Genomic DNA, 21,447 nt, shown 5'->3' with positions numbered 1-21,447 from the left:
ATTATCATAATTATTTATATTTTAAATTTCTATTCACAAATGTATTTTATAATTTTATAACTGTAAAATAGAATCATATATTTATATATTTATAATTTATATAAGAAAAACTATTAGAATATAATTTTAAAATTAATAAAATTAAAAATCATTAATAAAATAAAATATATATATAATAAAACATAGAATACAATTATTTAATTAAAGTAAAAAATAATATATAAATATATATTACACGTAATAATATATAAATATATATTATATGTAATAATATATATTATTATTTTTTATTTTAATTTGCATTTATATTTTAATAAAAATTTATATATAAATTATTTATTGAAAATTGAAGAATAAATATACTTTAAATGGAATGTATTAATGCGCATGCGCCAAAACTAATTTTCGATTGGTAGAGCAATGGATACACGCATCCATGATAGAGATAGTAGTTAAAAAAGAACGTAACGCAAAGGAGTAAGAAAAAGATAGAAAACGCCATCTTGCGCACGCAAAGAAGAGTGAGAGAGATAGAAACCACTGCCAATATGATTACTCGATCACTTGTTCTCAGTAGTAAAGCAAAGTTGGGTGAGAGGGTTGGTTTGTCGTATATTTGGAGCGAAACACAAACTCAAGAAAGAAATTTTTGTTTGTTTTCACATATATCGTAATTGTAAATAATATTTTGTGCCACCAAAGAATGGCAACTACCAAAGACGACAGCACCGATAGCGTGCAATTTTTTGAAGGAGTGGAGAAACTTCTTGAGATTTGGTTCACAAGCAGCAGCAGCATAAACAGAAAGCAGGGCGATCTTAGGCAGATTCCTCAGTAAGTTGAAACATGCTATCTCTCTCAGATTTAATCAATTATTTCTTCTATTCGTAATTTAATTGAAAATTATCTCTTAAAATCTATAATTTATATATAATTTATATATAATATCATCGTAATTTATTATATATCGTATAATATCAAACTTTATAGTAATTTAATACAATTTTCATAATTTCTAATCATGTTTGAACATTAATTCATTTATGAGTATGTATTGAAATTTAAAGTATCATAAGTATTAAAAATTAATCAATGACATATAATTTAAAATAAATAATTATCTTAATAAAATAAAACCGGTCTCTCAAACATGACTGTACTGCCGGTACCTTGTGATGTAGTGATGATAATTATTAGTACGCTTAACCTAACATTCTTTTGAGAATTAGTTTTTTATATTTATGATTATTCTAAAAAGAAAAGATTCATTTTCAACATTTGATAAATCATATTATTATGATTTTAATATGATTCATATATTGTTTAATTAAAAAAAATGATTTTGTTGGAAAATTTTTCTGACGACGCACTACTTTGAATACATTGAATTGTATAGTAGTGTATATGTCGTATTTTTTGGCGAAGATCGATGCGCCCACCTTCTTGTTCCAGTAATACCGACCGCTTAAAGCGAGGCTACGAGACTCTGATATATACATACATTGCTTTATCTCCTTATTTTAATTGAATATAAATAGACATAAGCACCGATGCGATCTTCCTTTTTTCTAAGATCTTACTAACATCTAGATTGAATCATTACATTAAAAAAGTAATTTATAAATTTAAATTCCTTCATTAAATATAATTATTTCATTTTTAAAATCGAATATAAATTAAAAAAATTAATATAATATTTTGCATAATATATGCTATTTTTTAAAAAATCATTATAAAATATGTAAATAATGTTAAACGATTTATTATTATTATTATTAACAAACAAAAAATTTAAAATTACATAAAATTGTTATTATATTATTATATGATATATAAAAATTACTTTTAAAATTTTATTTAAAAAATTTATTAATAAAAATAAAAGTAAAATAATTGATGATTTTTATAATAATGATCAATTCTTTAATAGAAAAAAAATAAAAATTTATATATAGAAACATAATATTTAAAATATTATTTTTTATCTTTTATTTTATAATTTTATATTCTAATAAAAAATTAAAATATATAAGATTTTTGTTAATGACATTTTATACATTATTGATTTACATAGTACTTTCGAGAAACATGTAGTACTACATATATAGTTGTATAAGATATATTTGTATAATTTATATAATTTTGTATAAAAGTGTATTTTCATAGCAATCGATCAAATATTTCAAATTAATATTTTTATTTTTCTAAATTATGTATATATATACGTGTATATATATCTGAAAAGTAAATACAAATTACAGGAATATTAAAATTATTGAATATTAACATTAAAACATTGTTATTATTATTATATTAAATATTTATTATTACTATTTTATTATTATTATTATAATTATTATTCGTTTCGAATTCTATACAATAATTTTAAATATAGTAATTATAAATTATTATAAATATAAATAATAGATAATATGAAATTTTCCAATAAATATGAAATATTGCATATTATTTATATTAAATATTATTATTATTATTTGAAAAATGTTTCTCAATATGACTTATTATGTACCTTCCCGTAGAAATTTAAGCGCGCCATTTATGAATTACAAAACAATATAATCGAAGCAATAAATATAATTTATGTAAAATTTATTATAAATTTTTTAATTATGAGATATCATTTATCAATATTATTTACTATCATTCATTATAGATTTAGTTTAGATATAGGTTATATTTGTCAATAATTTATTTCTATTATATAACCATATTTTACTGTAAACATTTGTTTTAACAAAAATTTATAAAAGAAACTAATAAAAAACATAATCATTTTAATTTGTATATAATTAATTTAATTAATAGAATAATTAATTTAATTAAAATTTAATTAAAGTATTATTACAATCATATCGATATCAAATAGAAAGATCGATAATTCTTCAATATTCAACTTTGTATTTGAATAGTTTGGATGTCATCATTCATTTTATTAATCTATTAGAAATTATTATTAGAATTCATTATTTGGAAATTTGATTTATTTGATTTTCTTGAAATATTTAAAATATAATTCTGATATACATATATAAATGCTTTAATATTTCAAAAAAAACTTCATATAAATTTTTAATTGATTATACAATAATTGTTCTTCTTCAACAGAAAAAATTATAATTATAAATTTTATAATAGAGTTATATTTATCTTATATATATATTTTATATATTTATTTAAGAAAAAATAAAAAAGTTATACATAAATGTTAAAAAAACGCAAATTTGAAATTAAATGTGGTAGAAATTATACATATATTGTATATTTTAATATATTAACATTAAAATCTAATATTCTTAAGTAATATATTTAATATCATTCAATAAATATGAATATATCAAGTAAAAATTGTCTCGAATAATTCAACATTATTAAGAAATATAACAGGATTTTTTTAGGGAGTGATAAGTGTAAAATATAAACAGATAAAATTGAAAAGAGGAAGAATATTTTATCATTTTTAACACGTGCACAGTACATGTATTTTATTAGTATTTATCATTTGAATATTTGTCATGTGAAATATGCTAGTAATAGAAACATTTGAATATTAAAATATTAATATTAATTAAAGTTTATTAAATAGTGCAATTTTTTTTCTAATTTCATTTGAAATAACTTGGAATCAGTTATTTTGTATATAAGGTATATAGGATATATAGATTCACTTTATATACCAGGTGATTCATTTTGTATACCGAGTGATTCATTTTGTATATATAATGTTGAGATAATATATAATGAAAAAATAATATAAACGAATTAAGAGTTAAACAAAAAAAAAAGATAACAATAGTTAAAATTATTGTTTGAAGCTTCGTTTCTGAATATAAGACGAAAAACATAAATTTTATTTTTTTTTTTCGATTTGTTTTTGCATATCAAATCATCTCATTATTTGATTTTATTACTTTAAATTAATTTATTCTGAAACACATTAATTAATCTATGATACTTTACTTCATTAGATAATATAAATTTTAATATTATTTTAACATTTTAATATTGGATAATATAAATTAATGATATTAAAAATCAAATATTAAAAATAAAATTAATTTTTTTTTAAATTTAATTTATATTTTTAATTTTTTTTATATAAATTGAGTTTATCGATATTTGAAATACTTTAAAGTATATATCTATATATATTTCAAATAAATAAATTAATTTTATCATATAAATATTTTTAGGATTTTTAAGGATTAATAAGTTGAATTATTATTTATTGATAATATATATATATTTTAATGATGAATATAAATGTCTTTAAATAAATATTTTTTTTAAAACTAATTAAAAAATAATAAGAAGAATGATAAATTTTATAAATGATATTTTTTGTATATCAATTGATATTAACCAAAATTAATATTTTGTTTCAGATGGAAATGGCAATCGTTACTAAAAATCGTTCGTTGTGAGATTATCAGCATTTGTCGTACTGAGCATGTAGATGCTTATGTCCTCAGGTAGATATTTAAACTTTACATAAATATTTAATATCTTTAATTATTTTATTTTATTTTAATGCAAATGTAAACTTTATTATGCGTACATTGGTTATTATATATATTTTATTATTAATCTGCTTAAATATCTAGAAGAATACAAAAAATACAGAAAAAAATTTGAAATGAAAATTATGAAGTTGTAGATTAATAATTAGATAAATATACTTCTAGTTTACATCATGATTTTTATGTTCTATATTTTAAAAATAAATCGTGCAAGAGATAAATAAATTTCATAATTATCTTTATATTAGCTAAAATTATCTTTAATCTCTACAAAATATCAATTCTCTTTAAAAATTTAATAAAAATTTAATATTTTATAATGTTTTATAACATTAACATAAATCTAAGCATAATTGGTTTTCTTTTATACTTTATATTTTTATATAAAATATTTTTTTGTATTTACATATTTTTCAAAATATATGCTTGTAAAAATTAAAATAATAAAAAATAAGAATTTAAAATTTTACGGGGTTAACTGAATGAAAAATAATTATTTAACATAAAATTTTTAATTAGTTTTATTAAAAAAATGAAAGAAGAAATGAATTATTAAAAAAAAATAAAGAAAAAAATGGAAATGATGTTTATCAAAAATATTTTGCAAGCAATGAGATAAATAATTATAATACTCTTTTTTTTAACTTTTATCATTAAGTTTGAGATAATAAGATCATTAGAATAATATACAATTTTATATTTTTCGATTAAAATTATGAAACTAAATAAATTTTTAATCTATAAAGAACGAATAGTACAATTTTCATATTGTAAAGATACAAATACAAAATTTTATGAAACATATTAATATTATAAAAAAATAATTTACGATACATTATCATTATGTATTTTAAAGATTTCTTGAAAACAAATATATACAAATTAAATATATACTTGTTATATACATTAAAAATAATGTATATGATAATATATGATATATTAAAAATATAGGAATTATTGATACATATTTAAATATTTCCTTAGATTATATTTGTTTATTCTATTTTCTTATTTTTTTTTTAATCGCATTAATTTTGTGATAAGATCATTTTTACGAACTGTTAATTCTTCGTGAATGTTGCCTGGGTTTATTTTGACTTACGTTCCCAGAACCTCATCAAATTCCATAATATAATGATCCAATATATATAATGAATAATCTAAGCTGTCAATTGTTTATGTTACAACTGATAAGGTAATCTTTATACTTTAAAATGCATTCTTTGATTAGTTCTCAGTATTATATCTTGAGAGAAAGACTAAGGCAGCTAAAATAATTGTTATTACATATTTTCATCCTCTTCTGATATTTCTTACAAATTTTTCTTAATAGGATTAATGAAAGTTCTTTTACATCCTTTTATTATTTTTCTTATACAGTATACATTTCTTACATATATATTTTTATTTTGTATATATTTTTATTCTATTAAAAATATAATATAATTGATTCTGAAGAAATGAAATAACATAAAAATTGTAATATTTTTATATTTTTTTCTCATAATATTATATAATTTTTATTACTTATATATTATATATTTTATTATTTATATATAATTTCCACAATTTATAGTATTNATTATATTATATATATATTATTATATTATATTTATTTTATATTTATAGAAAATTTATTGAATTTTATTATAATAATATATTATATTATATTATATTATATATATATTATTATATTATATTTATTTTATATTTATAAAAAATTTATTGAATTTTATTATAATAATTTATAATTATTATATTTAATTATTATATATTTTAATTAAAAAATTATTTTTTACTATATTATTTATTATATTTATTTTTTACTATAAAACAAGAATTGTAAATACACAAAAAAATTTCTAAAAAAAAGATAGACTCTATTCTGTCTAGACATAAAGAAATATCAATTGACAGATTTTTAAAAAATTATTTTTTTAATAAATTTTATAAATTAAATATCAATTTCGTATTATTAGAAAAATAATAAATAATTGTTTATTTAGAAAAATAATAAATAATGTTATTGTAGAATGTGTTATTGATTTTTCTGAAAAATGATTAATAGATTCAATTAGAAATTTTTAAGCGATATTGATCTATGATACAATGATAGACATGATACACATGATTAAATAATCATGTATACACGTAAAGATATGAAAAAAAAAAGATATAAAAGAATTAATTACTAAAAAAATTTATTATTAAATTTATTTTATTTTATTTTATTTTAAAATTATTTTATTTATTAAATTTACTAAAAAAGAAATATTATTTATTCAAAATGATAATATATAATATTTATAATATATTATAATATATAATATATAATTTGTAATATATAATATATTTATAATATATAATATATTAATATATAATATATAATATATAATATATAATATTTTAAATATTATGTTAAGTCTATTAAATAATAAATTATTTGCAAATCAGAAATAGAATGAAAATATCATTATATAATTTCATTTTTAGTGACATTTTTGGTACAGTTTTATTTATCGTTTGAAAAATGAAATTTAAATCTCATATCGATAAAATCTAAATTCTTAAATTTGCAATTTAAATGATTTTGGTTTTCTATAACCAATTATAATTCAAATCGTTAAATTTTTTTCTAAATAATTAAACATTTTTAATTTTTATAAATAAAATTCAATATATTCAATAAATTTCAATATATGAAATTAAAATATATATAGAAAATGCAATTTTACAAACGATTAATTATCTAATTTATTTTATTAAATTTCAAAATTATTTTTTTTTATTTAAACAAAATTTAGTATAATCAAAAATTATTTTATTAATTTCAAAAAATATTGTCTATTACATTACTTACACGATGTAAAATACTATTATAACTCTACAGATTTACATATTTGAATAAGGAAGTCATAGAGAAATATTTCTTAATCAACTATTCATTGAAAAATTATAGCTAAATTGAGGAAAATGATCGTATAAACGTATATTATCGTAATTTTAACTGTTACCTCTTTCAATATATATTTTTTTAAAATTATTTTAAATTAATTTTAATTATGTATGAATTATATATGAATTAATTTAAATTAATATTTTAAATTTTTTAAAATCGATATTTTTATAAATAAAAATATTTATGAAAAAAATTTATTCCATATTTTTTTTATTATTATTTACGAATTATAACTTATATTAAAATATATTAAATAAATTAATATGATTAATTCATATTTTTTTTATATATATTTATGATATGATTATTAAATTATATATTATTATATATATTATTCTTTTTTAATATTATGTTATTTATTATGTATTATATGATAAATATTGTTAATTATCATCTTTAAATTATCTAATATTTCATGTAATCTAATTATTCTTCGAAATTAAGTAGATAATAATGGCTTTATATATATATATATATATATATATATATATATATATATAAAACATAAATTGTTATGCAATTATTTTTCGAATTATTAATTTTATTTTTTTATATATTTTGTTTTTTATTTTTATGTGTATTTTGTTTTTTATCGACATAAATTTAACGAATTAATATAGTATAAAAGAAGTTTATAACAAGATAAGATGTCTCTATTCATTAGAGACATTCTTAATTTTTTATTAATTAAAAAGGATTTTATTAATTAAAAGTTAAAAGAGATTTAACATTTAAAATGAACTTCTTTTTTCAATATATCATTATTGATTTTTTGATTAAATTCCAATTTGATATTTGATTACTTTATTTATTTATTATTTATTTGAAATAGAAACATTATTATGATTATTGATTTGTTTGCGGATTTGTTTTGTATAGGAAAAGATTAATTACTTCTTTCTAATTGTCGTATCTTATATTGATATAAAAAGTAAACTTTATCATATTGTATAACATGTGTGCTTATGAATGAGAATTTTTTAATAAAACATTTATGATATAAAAATATAAATTAATTTTATTTGTAGGAATAAGAAAAAAATTTCCATTATTTTATTTTAAATTTGTATAAACAATTTAAAGTATATATTTTTTTAAGCAAAAACTGTCAATCATTTTGCTGTTTGATAAATTTTATTTAAAGTATATTTATTATCTTTTTTCAACGGTTTTTCCGCGTTGCACAATGTTAACGCGCATTATATATATGTGCGCGTATGCATGTATATATGTGTACCAAAGAAACAGAAAGAAATTGTATTTCTGAAATTAAAATTGACTATGAATTAGTTTATTTTATTACAAAGTAATATAATCCATAATCACAAAGATTAAGATTAATCTTTAAGATTAAATATTTCTCTAATTGATAATACATAAACATTCAATTTATTTACTTAATTTTTTTTTTTTTTCAGTTTTTATTCAGTTTAACTTTATCAGATTTTTATCGATTCACAACTTTTTTGTTTAAATATACTATAATAAAATTTTATTCTAAGAAAAATATACAGATTAATTTAATATTTAATATTAATAATTTAACATTATTTATATATTATTATGTACATAATAATACATAATATTGGCACGTTTAATAAAACATATTTTTTTATAAAAATTTTTCAAAGTTAATTATTTAATGTAAAATGCTATAAGTTAATATATTAATATAATAAATTATCAAAGATTAAACATTAGTTGTAATGCATTCTGTAAAATATTTTTATTTTATAAAATAAGTTAAATAAAATCTTAAATTTCAAATTTTATATTTTATAATTTAAATAGTATATCTTAAGAAGTGATTTTTGAAAAAAATTATGAGAAATAATGTCGCAAATGTTACAATGTAAAAAAATTTGAGGGTTCATAAAGGAATCAGTATTTTAAGTAATTATATTTACATTTTATTATATTAAGTAATTATATTTACATTACATTACATTTTATCATATTTAAATCAATATCAAAATTATCTTGTCTATATTGTACTTTCATCGTTAGTTTATTATAGTGTTTCATTTTAATTAATAAAATAATTTATATATTTCATTTATTATGCACTTTTACTCAGAAAATCTAGGGTCAATGGGGTCTATATGAAATATCAATGATAACCCGTAAATTATATTTAGTAAATTCTAGAAGAAATTGCGATATTTAATTTAGTTTTAGGGAAGTTATACAAACGTTCATAATGAATTTAGAAGATTGTATTTTTATAAAGATACGACTTAATTAAACATTATATTTAAAAAATATAATTAAATTCATTTCTAAATGATAAATGTATAATATCTATTTCTAGTAAATTATTTTTTGTAGTTAATATATTAAGTATTTTACGAAATGTTAATAAGCATATTTTGACTTACTTAATCTTTATATCTAATACCATCTAGATCTGAAACTAAAAATAATTTTACAGTGGAAGCCAAGTAAATGTCTTTTAATAATCTTCATTCTTTGATAACCTTCAACTTTATTATTTATATTAAAAATTTTCATCAAAAAAGAGCAAAATTTAATTTCAATAAAATACTTTAAATTTTTTTAAATATATTATATATAATATTATATATTATTCTTAGAATTTTTTTTCTTATTTTTTATTGACATTTTTAAGATTATATTTAAGTTTTAAAATTCTTTAAAATTATATTTAACAAAAAAAAATAATAAATTTATAATAAATTTTAAGTATTGTTAAACACGTGTTTCTGTCGTCATTGCTCTTCTCAAATATTGATTAACGACGATGATGTCATATGATAAAATGTAATAATGCAAATTTTGTAATGTAATCCGAAATATTTCCCTAAGATTTAAACGAATGTTTATAATTGGTAAATAATAAATATTTAAATAGTTTCATATTGATATTTGAAACTATTATATCTCTTTTTAGCAACAATGTCTTAAAATTTTTTAAAAATTCTGGTATCTGACTGAAAATTGTTTATTTCTATCGAAATATATAAACAAGAATGTTACATTATTTCATTTTTTTGTATAAATATTGATATAAAAATATATAATAAATAATATAATAATATATAATATATATAAATAAACATATACTAAATAATAATTGAGATATTAAGAAATGTTGATATATTTATTTGATTTTACGATGATCTTGAAAATTTTTGCTAAAATAGTTAAATATCAATATGATCTTTTCTTTTTTGATATTCTATATTTATCTGATATAATATATTTTGATATAATATATTTATCTGTGATATTTATTTTGTTTATATATTTATTACATATATAATGAATGTATTATCAATTTTTTAAATATGTATATTTTGTATATTCAATATTAATACAAAATTATTGAAATATAAATTACTTTACAGTGAAAGCAGCATGTTCCTATCAAAACGTAGACTTATTTTGAAAACATGTGGCACAACTACTCCTCTTCAATGTTTGGAGCCTCTTTTGGAACTCATAAAAGAATATACTGGCTTTGAAGAAGTAGAGGTATAAAACTTTTTCTATATTTTTTATTATTAATATATCAAAATATTTAAAATGTTCTTAAGGAATAATTACTTATGATTTATTATTATTATTTATTTAACATTTTAATATTGAATAAGTATATTTAATGTAAATAATTAATTATATAAAATTTAAAATGTAAATGAAATATCTAAAAGACAATTATGAAAATCTTTTTTTTAGAAATCATATATTAAAAATTATTATATTTATCAATTATAATATTAATAATAAACTTCTATTATATATTAAAATATGAATCTTTTGATAATATAATATTTTTTATAATAATTATTATTTATTGCAAATAAATTAAACTTAAAAATACTTAGCTATATAACTTGACCTACTACATGGATAAGTATCTATATATAGGAAACCTCTAATATACAGGATACATCTCTACCTCTTGGTTTATTGATCTTTCCTACTCATGATATAGTATATGAAAATATATTTATTCAAATTATCTCTAATTTAATATTTCTTGTCTTGTAATATTTCTGAATATATATTTTAATATTTTATTTTATTATTTTAATTAATATATTTTATTTCATTATTATATAATAATTAAATTATTAATTGCTTTCTCAATCAAATTTAAGAAAAAATTAAAATACAAAAAATTATAATTGTTTCAGAATGTATTTTATTCGCGAAAAAATTACAAGAAACCAGAATTGCAAATATCTCCGCATCAAGCATTTGAAGAAGAAGTTGGCTTACTCGATACGTTTTTTCCAGGTAATAATTTTTATATATTTATATATTTAAATTTCTAAATAATATTTGAAATAAATATTATAATAATATTATATAATGAATATTTTAGGAAAGAAAAACTTAAAAAAAAATTTAATTTGCTATGTTTCTTTTTTAGGTGGGGAAGCCTATTGTTTAGGTTCTGTAGAGTCAGATTGTTGGTATTTATATACTTTGAATAAAGAAAAATCTGTTGATGAACCTTCAGAACCAGATCAAACTCTAGAAATCTTAATGACTCATTTAGATCCAGAAATAATGGCTCTTTTCACTAGAGATGTATGTTCATCTGCAGATGAAGCAACTCAAAAATCAGGAATTGACAAACTTATTCCAAATATGATTATTGATGATTTTTTATTCGAACCTTGTGGATATTCAATGAATGGAGTATCTAAAAAGGTAAGTATTCTTCATAAAAAATAATCTTGTATATAAAATAAATGTAGAAATAAATATTTAGTAAATAAATATTATTTTTACAGGGAAATTATATGACTATTCATATCACACCAGAACCAGAGTTTTCATATGTCTCATTTGAGAGTAACATTCCAGAAGCATCATATGAGGAAATAATACGACGTGTATTGAACACTTTTAAACCAAAAAAATTTGTTGTAACTGTCTTTGCTAACAAAGAATCGATAGCTGCTAGTTGTCCGCGTGATTTAGAACAAACTGATTTTCTAAAATGTTCTGGTGATTGGCTACGTACAGATGTACAATATTGTCGTTTCAAGAATTATGATTTGACTTGTGCATTTTATTCAAGATTCCCAAGCTGAGGGTTCATGGACGCTTCATTCGGACCTAATGAATCAGGGACAAATGAAGCGCTTATTAATAATTCTACTTTTTCGCAAACTTCTTTTTCTTTTTTTAATTCTATAAATGAAAAAAACAAATTTAATCAATCTATAAAACATATATTAAAACCTACAAATATTTACAAAAAACATAATCTTGTATCTACTCAATATATAAAACATAATAATGAAACAAATCTTAATGAATGCACTGCTACACAAAATTCTATAATTACCCGAGGAAAGAATGTTACAACACCCACAATTCCACTAATTACATCCACGCCACAATCCATTAATCCTGATGTGTCTATAGAAGATAAATATTTAAATAGAAAAAGTAACGATTGTCATTCTCTGCAGAATTACATGGATATTAATAGAGGTACTAATTCTTATTCTATACGATCAGTATCATCACCACAGTTAACAATTAAACCCCTTACACGATCTAAAGTTTATAGGAAAACATCTTTAAAATCAATGAATTTATCAAATTCTATGTTAGATCATAATATATCTAATCATCGTAAAAGTAATTTTTTGACGAGTTCGGAAAATCGTATAATTAATATTTCTAATTGTTCTATAGCTTCCACAGATAAAAAAGTACATTTTTCTTGTATTTCGGAATTGACTCAAGAAAATAATTCGACTGATACAAAAAATAAGTGGAATATGGGAGAAGTACATATTACTTGTAATCCACTTTCAACACCATATCCATATTCCACACCCCATCATAATATTATAAGTGAAACTGTAACAGAATCGCTAGATGATGAACCAAAAAGTCGAAGTTGCGGAAATTTTTTGCCAATTTTATCATTGATTCCACAAACAGTAATCAGCTTTCAATATTTAAGCCCGAAAATGAAATTTTCATGGTGGAGAAACAAAATCTCGTGAAGGTACGCTTAAGTAGACCATTTAGCGCAATTGTTGCTAATGGTCTTATAGCACAATTAAATGCTATTTGGTCAAGCTCTATGAAAACCTCTTACCTCGTAGTTAGTTTCCAATCTTCATCAATTAGAGGTATCCTATCATCGCTATACTTAAATATCAGCCTATACCTCTTTATTATTATAAATAAAATCATATTGAAAGAATGCATGCAAATAGATTTTAAAAGCATAAATAGTTCTTTCATTCTATGGAAACGTTTTGCACAATGTACAACTTTGAATTCTTTCAAAACAATATTGTACATTACGTTTCTATTGGATCCTCTAGTCCATGAAGTTTTTCCTACTTTATTAATTTATAGGTAGAATAAAACATAAAATATCCTTGTTCCATGTGAAAATTCTCTTATAAGGTCTAATTAATCAATATTTCTTGTAGGAATTCATTTTAGAAAAATCGAAATAGATCATACTACAATATTACAGGATTTAATTTAATTTCAAATGAGATATGTTAGTAATATTAAAATTCTCTTAAATTTATTTTTATTATAAATCATTTTTTCAGATAAAAGAATATCTATTTTAAAAAAATTATTTTTTAATTAAAAAATAATTATTTATTTAAATATATTTTTCCTACTTATATTTATAAATATAAATATGAAACAAATAACTTATTTCTTATTTTGATATATTATTTCTAAAAAAATTTATTGATTCATACAATTATCTATAGAAGACTTATTAAACTTTTTAATGGCATAATTCATCAGAGTATGATTAAAATATTCCACATGTGAATAACTACTATATGTGATATTATTAAAAATATGAAAAATAATACACCAGTTGGTGTTGTACAATGTTGGAAATTTAGATTAGATCTTTGTAAACCTGATATAGATTTCCTTACTAAATTAATAATCATTCTATGAAATGGAAAGAGCATTGAACTAGTTAAATTACTATGATTAATTAAATCATTCCTATATGCGTGTGTGTAAAATGTGTGAGCGATGTATGTATATATGACAAATATTTCTTCTAAAATTTTTATTTTTCTGTGAGAAATATTTATATCAACAAAGAAGCAACCATATTTCTAAAAAATTGATTAAAATTTAACTTTTGTTAAATTTAATTTTTTGAATATTCAAGTTTTTATAAAAAGAATTTATATTTTGTTATTTTTTCCTCTGCTTGATTTTCAATATTTCCTGTATAAAATCGGTTGTAAAAGTTATATTCGATTATACTATTTATTTTATTTGTCAACAAATAAATAGGTTTTATAAGTATCTATATTCTGTTAAATTTTATTTTATAATATTTCCAAAAAATATTAATATAATTTTAAAATTAACAATAATGCATAATTTTATAATTACTCAAATATATATAATAAAATATAAAAATATTTCAGTTTTCAAAGAGAGAGAGAGAGACAATAAGAATTATCTAAAAAGTATTATCTAAAAATTTTGTTTCACATTATAAGATGTTTTAATTTTATAAATATACTAATAGTAATAACATCCTTTAAAAACAAATATAATAATCTTTAATCATGAATATAAAATTTATACTATATTTATTTCTTATTTTATGAATGTTATACACATATATGTGTATATCTATATGATATTTCATTTAAATTACATATAATTTGTAAAAAATTTATTTTGTTTAAAAATAATGAAGAATCTGCACTTTTTACAATACTAATCCTCTAATAATATAAGTAAATAAATAATGTGGTAGGTAATATACACTAGTTCTATTATATGCTTTCTAAAATGTATTATCTTTTGCTATAGATTATTGTTGCATGTAAGATAACTTAATTTCTGTATTATGCTCATAAAATAAAGATTATATTTAGTCAATTAATGATGTATAGAATTTATTTATTTTATTTAATGTTATATTTCTTATCTCTTATTATAATATCTAATTTAGTTATTATAAATTTTAATTAGAAATATAATATTAGTAATAATCATTATTTTAAAAAAGATCTGTATTTGTATTTGATAATAAGTAAAATAATTTATAAATTTATTAAATTATATTACCAGTATTGGGATATTCTTGTTTATTAAAATAAATTCCATTAAATATTCCATTGAATTTTGAATGCAATTTATGCATATTTTTGTATGTTAATTCTTCATGAAGCTTTTGTACTTCATAAGTTTCTATATCAAATTTATTTTGAATTTTGCTTAATGCTAATAATGAAAAATAGATATGTACATCAGTACTAATTAATATAATAGATTAAATAAATGAAAATTAAATTTTAATTTTCTTCATATTATAACTTTTAAATTTTAAATTTTTTTACCTTTTTTCAAATCCATATCATTCATTTCTATATTACTGATTTTAGATAACTCATGTCTAAAATTGTCTGTTATTTTTTTTCGAATATAATCAGCTTCTATTTCTTGTTTAGTTCGTGGTACTCTGAATCTGATGCAACAACAAAATCCAATCAATATACTAAGTAGAATAGAAAGAATTATGCCAGCAAGTTGCCAAATTCGAAACCCTGCTACTTTATCTTCCAACCATTTTTCAACTTCACTTCCAACATAATTTCCATCAGATGAATAAGGTGACAAAGATGATAATAAAGTTGATGCAATTGTTGATTCATTTACTATCTTCATAATTTAACTGGAAAGTTTGAATAAATATTTAGAAATAAATTTTCTAAAAGAAAATGTCATTATTAAATCATTGTTATAATTATTTGACTTCATTTTTTGTTTCATGATATTAATAATATAATTCATAAATATTTTACATGTATTAAAAAATTAATATAAAATAATATAAAATTTGTTTCAGAATTATTAATAAAATATTTTGTTTAAAAATTTATATTGATATATATATATATATACATTTTAACTCTAATAAATTGTTGTAATAATTTATAATACTTACATATTAAAAGAAATATAATGAAATATATGTATCAACATTGAAAATTTCAAATTTTTTTCATTTAATTATAAAAATAATTAATACAATGAACTTTAAACAGAATGTGTATTTTGTAGAAAAACGCGCATAACTGAAATTCTATGAGGCACATACTGTAGCTTTTATGTCAATGTTAAATAAAGAGGTGTGGTTACTAATGAACATCCCTATTTGGCACACCCTAGTTTTTATCTTAATCTTATTTTCCAATCCCTATATCCATTTGTTAATTATATATTAATACTAATTTTCACAATAACTCAATATTTTCAATTAGTACAAACAAAGGTTTGATAATTATATCACTTATAATGTAGAATTAATACTTTTATTATATTACAATTAATATGTTAATAAGAGAGACAATTAAATGTAGCTAATAAAAATAATTTATCAAAAAAGACATCTATGTTATTAAAAATACAAATGATACATCAATATATTATTTTATAAAATCCACGCGTTTCTTGTTATTTTAAACATTTTCGTTGTACGTGGAATTTAAAAAAAAATCATTTTCGTGAATTTATAAAGATAAAAAATTTAAAGAAATAGAAGTATGATTATCTTTGATTTTAAAGATAGAATTAATTACATTTTATCAAGTAAAAACAAAAGATAATTTTTAATTTTATTCATAAACAGACTATTCCCTGATTTTTTTGAAAACTTTATGCATTTTGATAATATTATTTAAAAAATTTTGATATAAAATGACTTTTCAATCATATATTGCTGTGTACACATTTCAAGTGTATTTAGCAATATAGAATTTTTATAAAGAACATTATATTGTTCATAGATAATGAATGTTAAGACTCAAAAATTGATAGTTTTTAAGTCATGTGATGAATTAGAATCTTTTGTTATAAACAATAACAAATTTTCTTGCCAGAAGATCAAAAAATTTCTAATAAATCTATAAGATAAATGTGAAATCATTTATCTTTTTAAAACAATATAAGGAATATAATTTTATGTTTACACTCATTCCTTCCTAATGAATGTTCGACCCCTGTAAAATATAATATTTTCAAATTTAATATCTTAATGTTATTAAAAAACAAATATTTTTAAAAGAACTTACGTGATAGTTTTTTTTTCAGTGTTTTTTGATTGAGATCTTGCTCTATTTAATATTTTTAAAAAATCTGTTGTTTTTGTACGCATTCTTGAGTGAATATAAACTTTACTATATTTAATATGATAATGTAAATAATTTCTAAACATATGTATTAAGTCAATGGTATTATCACGAGCTTCTCTATTTGTATGTCTTGGAAATAATACTATAAAAAAAAAAAACATAAAGAAAAAATTAATATGTAAAATTTATAAATTTTAATAATTTTTATAATTTGATTTTGTATTTTTTATATTTTTTTTATAATTTTAACATAATTAAATTAATATTTACCAAATGTAATATATCCAATGCAATCTCCAACAGCTGCTTCAGAATCTTGTAATTCTAATGGTGGTTCTCGATGGTTAAATAAAACTTGTGGAGCTGTATGACTTGCACGTCTGCCCTCTTTCAATTCTTGTAAAAATAACTTTCCAATAACCATATCATCTTCATCTTTAAATATTGTGCTAAATACCACTGTTACCCTATCACTTTTGGCTTCAACATACCTTTATATAAAATATATATAAATTAAAGATTTTACTTATTTTTATTATTTTTATTTTATATATTTTAAAATAAAAGTAATATACATTCTTACATTGTTTCTTCATCTCTATATTGAATAACTGCCCTTTTTTGCAATTGTGTACCTGGTGAATCATAATATTCTTCTTGAAAATCAAAATATTTTTCAAAAACACTAGCAAAACAATGCCTTTTTAAAAGTGCAATTTTTTTAACTAATGATTCCCAATCTTCAGGCAAATTTTCCAAATCTATTAATACAGAGACATTATAACCTAATAAAAAAAATACCAAAATCTTATTAAATAATGTTTGAATAACATAATTAATAATTATTATTAATTTATTATTATATTTCTTAAACTTAATTATATTGTTTACCATTTTCAGGAGCTATAAGATAAGGTCCATATTCACGTATAAGTAACTCATCAGCCCCATGTTCTTGCAATTGTTTATAAAATTTAAGTAAAATACTTATCTGTAACAAAATTAAGCATATTATTTAAAAGAAAAAAATATCAAATATAAATAAAAAAGTACCAAATGAAGTTTTATTGTGAATTATTATTATTATAAATTTAAGTTTGATTAAGCAATAAAATACATAAATAACATTAATTAATTATATATTACTATTTTAATATATAATATATAAATTTTATAAAAAATACACATAATAAAATTTGCTAAAAAATACACATAATAAAATCTTTTAGAACTTACTCTAATTTTTGACTTATCACCACTTAAATTAGAAATATGAAATAAAACTCCATCAAAATCTGCTATAACAACATCTGTAGATTCTGGTTTATGACTATAAAAAAAGATATATTTTAATTATATTACATATATTAAATATATAGAATACAAAATCATTATTGATAATAAAAATATTGATAATAAAAATTAATTACATTATAAACATATTAATATAAAATTATTTTATTTTCATTATTTTTTGTTTTCATAAATGTTTAATATTAATTATATATTTTTTATATTAAGATAATGTTAAATAAATATTAAAATAGATGATTAAATGCTGGAAAAACTGTATTTTACATAAATATTTTTTGATATAATGTAAATAAATCTAAATTTTTAATCATTTTTTTTTAATTTATATATACAATATATATATAAATATTAAATATTCTATTAAAATAAACGTCATTGATATTTGAAATGGACACCGCCCTAATTTGTAATCTTTAACTTTATCTTAAAAACGTAAAAAATATCTTGTTCTTAAAAAAGGAACATTTTACTTACCCCGACAGAGCATTTTTTATTTTGTTACTTAACGTTTCTTCTAGTATCCTATTGTGTATCTCTAACAAAATCATTATTATATCTTATATTAATTAATTTTAATATTATAACACAGTAATTATTAATTATCTATTGAGAAATTCAATCATATACACGATTCTGACTAATTTCTAATCTTTTCTCTTGAACCAAGTGATCGTAGGTTTAACATAGCCAGATCACCTAACTATATGTATGTTGTACCACTACCAATAGCAATTGATTTATTGGACAATATACATTTTATTATATTCTATTTAATATGTAAAAATTTTCATTTATTTACTTATTTCATAGATATATATAATATACAAACATTTTTATTAATTGAATTCAGAAAATAATCAATTATTTTACTAATCTAGTTATAATTACGTACTTAAGTCAGTTTACAATACAGAAAAATATTAAAGGTTCACCATATATTGTATCAATGTTCATACATTATAAGAAAAATTAAAATAGATTTCAAATATTTACTAATAATGTTTTATCTTAATTTTAAAAATAATATCATAAACATAATTTTATTTTGTAATTCGAATTAATAAAATAAAATTCTTATAATATATTCATATTATATATATTCATATATTCATCTCTAAGATTATTCTTTAATTTTTTCGTTATTAATAAATTTTATATTTGAATTTTATATTTTAAATAATTTTAAATAAATAATCTTTATGAACTTCTTAAATAAATTTTTAAATTTAAATTTAAAATTTAATTAAATAACAATAATTAAATAATTTAAAAAAATAATATAACAAATAAAGTGATTTATATATTTTTAATTAGTCTAAAGATACGTATTCTTTTATTTTAATATTTAAATATTATTTATTAATTAATATAAATAATATTTAATAATAATAAAAAAGAAGATTTATTATATACATATACAAAATGTGATTAAATATCTTTTACAATATATATATTAAAATATTAGAATTTCACAATATTTAATTAAAAAATGCGCCAAAAATTTCAAAACAATACACATTCACAATTAACAACGTATATTTATGATATTATATGATATTATATGATATTGATTCTCCGAATCAAATATCAAAAGTTTATAAAATCATGACATATGTTGCAATTTATTGGTAGACAAAATATTAAAATCTAAATTAATTTATATCGTTATAAATATATATTGATGTTTATTGATATGTATAATTTTTATTATACTGATTTAATATTTTTAAAAATTATGGAGTAATAAATAATTAAAAGATTTATAAATGATTTTGAGATTAATTTCATCAACAATAGCTGAAATCGCATTACCTATCGCGTAATTTGATTTATTTACATCCGATAATTAGATTCAATGAACTGCGCTAATACATAAATTCATTATAATATCGACCATAATGTTATTAAAAGTATGAGATCATCATAAGATGGTATTTTATAATGTACTTGGTGCTAAATATAAATTGTAATAAATTAAAAAATATAGATATAGAAAACAAATGAACAATTTGATAACTAATTTATTGATGAAATATCAATCATTGATAATTGTAATTAATCACTTTCTAACATGATTATTACTATAATATAGAAAAATACAATATTTTATTTTTGAAACTCTATAATAGAATTATAATATATATATATCTAATAAAATAAAATAAGAAAAATTAGATTCACACACTTAGTTATTGTGCTTGAAAAAATCAGATATTATTTTACACTTATATTAAAGTTAATTTGTTTTATAGTTTAAGTTTATTAAATTATTATTATTCAATTTATTGTTAAATTAAAGTAATGTTTAAATATTAATTTATTGTATTTTTATTTTTATATCATAATTTCTATCATCGCGATCAAAATACTTCAACATTCTACGACTTGATCCCAAAATCTTTAAGAAATATCTAATAGAACAATGTATATATGTATATATTTATATATGTAAATATTTGTTTATTTGTTTATTAATTAAAAATTACAAATAAAT

At 18.3% G+C, this 21,447-nt stretch overlaps 4 protein-coding genes across 5 annotated transcripts; 2 read left to right on the top strand and 2 right to left on the bottom strand.

The window, feature by feature from the left end:
• The first annotated feature begins 560 nt into the window (after positions 1 to 560).
• LOC122714195 (S-adenosylmethionine decarboxylase proenzyme) lies at positions 561 to 12,703 on the top strand. Its single transcript, XM_043935337.1, has 6 exons — positions 561 to 834; positions 4,404 to 4,490; positions 10,866 to 10,992; positions 11,658 to 11,760; positions 11,897 to 12,180; positions 12,264 to 12,703. The coding sequence occupies exons 1-6, from the start codon at positions 704 to 706 to the stop codon at positions 12,564 to 12,566; spliced, it is 1,035 nt and encodes a 344-aa protein (XP_043791272.1). The 5' UTR covers positions 561 to 703; the 3' UTR covers positions 12,567 to 12,703.
• On the top strand, positions 12,573 to 14,018 carry LOC122714196. Its single transcript, XM_043935338.1, has 2 exons — positions 12,573 to 12,972; positions 13,180 to 14,018. Exons 1-2 carry the CDS (start codon positions 12,573 to 12,575, stop codon positions 13,494 to 13,496), a joined length of 717 nt encoding a protein of 238 aa, XP_043791273.1. The 3' UTR covers positions 13,497 to 14,018.
• Positions 14,019 to 15,559: 1,541 nt separating this feature from the next.
• Positions 15,560 to 16,834, bottom strand: LOC122714254 (transmembrane inner ear expressed protein). 2 transcript variants are annotated; one of them, XM_043935441.1, is made up of 3 exons: positions 16,454 to 16,834; positions 15,846 to 16,180; positions 15,560 to 15,729 (listed from the first exon to the last, which is right to left on the bottom strand). In XM_043935441.1, the coding sequence occupies exons 2-3, from the start codon at positions 16,171 to 16,173 to the stop codon at positions 15,560 to 15,562; spliced, it is 498 nt and encodes a 165-aa protein (XP_043791376.1). In that variant the 5' UTR covers positions 16,174 to 16,180; positions 16,454 to 16,834. The 2 variants fall into 2 exon arrangements, with proteins under 2 accessions (XP_043791376.1, XP_043791377.1); XM_043935442.1 differs by lacking the exon at positions 16,454 to 16,834 and having other exon boundaries at positions 15,846 to 16,273.
• Positions 16,835 to 17,163: 329 nt separating this feature from the next.
• LOC122714223 (probable actin-related protein 2/3 complex subunit 2) lies at positions 17,164 to 19,614 on the bottom strand. Its single transcript, XM_043935392.1, has 7 exons — positions 19,428 to 19,614; positions 18,876 to 18,969; positions 18,531 to 18,630; positions 18,223 to 18,424; positions 17,910 to 18,130; positions 17,580 to 17,781; positions 17,164 to 17,507 (listed from the first exon to the last, which is right to left on the bottom strand). The coding sequence occupies exons 1-7, from the start codon at positions 19,499 to 19,501 to the stop codon at positions 17,480 to 17,482; spliced, it is 921 nt and encodes a 306-aa protein (XP_043791327.1). The 5' UTR covers positions 19,502 to 19,614; the 3' UTR covers positions 17,164 to 17,479.
• Between the last annotated feature and the right edge of the window lie 1,833 nt (positions 19,615 to 21,447).

The sequence above is a fragment of the Apis laboriosa genome, unplaced genomic scaffold (assembly GCF_014066325.1).
Source record: "Apis laboriosa isolate Shangri-la unplaced genomic scaffold, ASM1406632v1 scaffold28_cov147, whole genome shotgun sequence".
In the NCBI taxonomy this organism is placed as follows: Eukaryota; Metazoa; Arthropoda; class Insecta; order Hymenoptera; family Apidae; genus Apis; species Apis laboriosa.
Note: the sequence above shows the minus strand (reverse complement) of the source record. Positions and strands in the feature narration are given on the sequence as shown.